Source organism: Sinocyclocheilus grahami, unplaced genomic scaffold (genome assembly GCF_001515645.1).
Source record: "Sinocyclocheilus grahami isolate Dianchi unplaced genomic scaffold, SAMN03320097.WGS_v1.1 scaffold636.1, whole genome shotgun sequence".
Classification (NCBI taxonomy): domain Eukaryota; kingdom Metazoa; phylum Chordata; class Actinopteri; order Cypriniformes; family Cyprinidae; genus Sinocyclocheilus; species Sinocyclocheilus grahami.
Window position 1 is genome coordinate 311,376 of NW_015505815.1, and position 1,001 is coordinate 312,376.

The following is a 1,001-nucleotide window of genomic DNA, read 5'->3' on the forward strand; positions in this document are numbered from 1 at the left end:
TCTGTATTTTTGTCAGAGCAGAATTATGAGTGTTTCTATGCTTGTTTTAACCATTGCCTTGTGCATGAGGCACCAGGACCCCAATATCAGAAATTATGCACAAGAGTATTTACAGGTAATTATACTCAAACTGTCGTTAACATTGAATGTCATGAATATTGGGGTTTCACTGCAAAACAGCACAAAAATGTTGCAAATATCGCCACCATTTTTGAGAAAAGCTGCTGCAAATTCAGTCGTTTTGGGCCATAAAAATCAGGAAAAAGTCCAGCGAAATAATGATTGGACAGGTAGAACAAAGAAGTGGAAAGGGTTGAGGTCAACTAGGGGAACGAGTGGAGTTTTCTGACCTGCCGAGGTGCGCTTGCTCTGGTCGGTTTGATCTTGTGGCTGGAGGCGATTGTGGTGGTGATCTCCATGATTGAGGAAGAGGTCTCAGAGCGAGAAACCGTAGCACTGGACTTTGGTGTTATGGAGGAGGACTGCGCCTCCCCAACCAACCTCACGCTGCCTTCGATGCGGATGTTGGGGTCTCCTTCCACAGCCATGTTAAAAACCTTCAAGCCATTGTAATAGAATCCAGACATTTGGCCCTGGAAAGCACGGCTGTGGTCTCTTTCCCAGCCTCCGATCTGGATGGTCATCTGGCTGTTGAAGATTGTGAGCTGACGGCCTGCGGGAGAACAAAGTTACTGCAATACAAAAATGCAGACTGAAGACTCAAGTGAGGGAGAGTGATGGAAAATAATCACGCCTGAGGAAAAGACGGATTATTTAGGTACTGGGGAATGTAAATGCCCGACGATTTATCATGGCTGTAATGAAGTGATGCTTATGAAACACAAATAATGAAAAATGAAAGATAAAACAGTGGTAATACATTTAAGCTGTGGTACTTTGCTAAAAGGCCTCTTGAACACTACTAATTATGAACAACTGGTTTAAAGGGGTGGTTCATTGCAATTTCACTTTTTTAACGTTAGTGTGTAATGTTGCTGTTT

General features: G+C 43.2%; 1 protein-coding gene across 1 annotated transcript in view; it reads right to left on the reverse strand.

Moving 5' to 3' along the window:
* Window positions 1-1,001, reverse strand: part of LOC107558206 (neurexin-1a-like) — a 157,154-nt gene that overhangs the window by 19,990 nt on the left and 136,163 nt on the right. Inside the window, 1 exon segment of the mRNA XM_016241830.1 lies at window positions 355-673. Within this exon segment, the coding sequence (XP_016097316.1) occupies window positions 355-673 (319 nt within the window).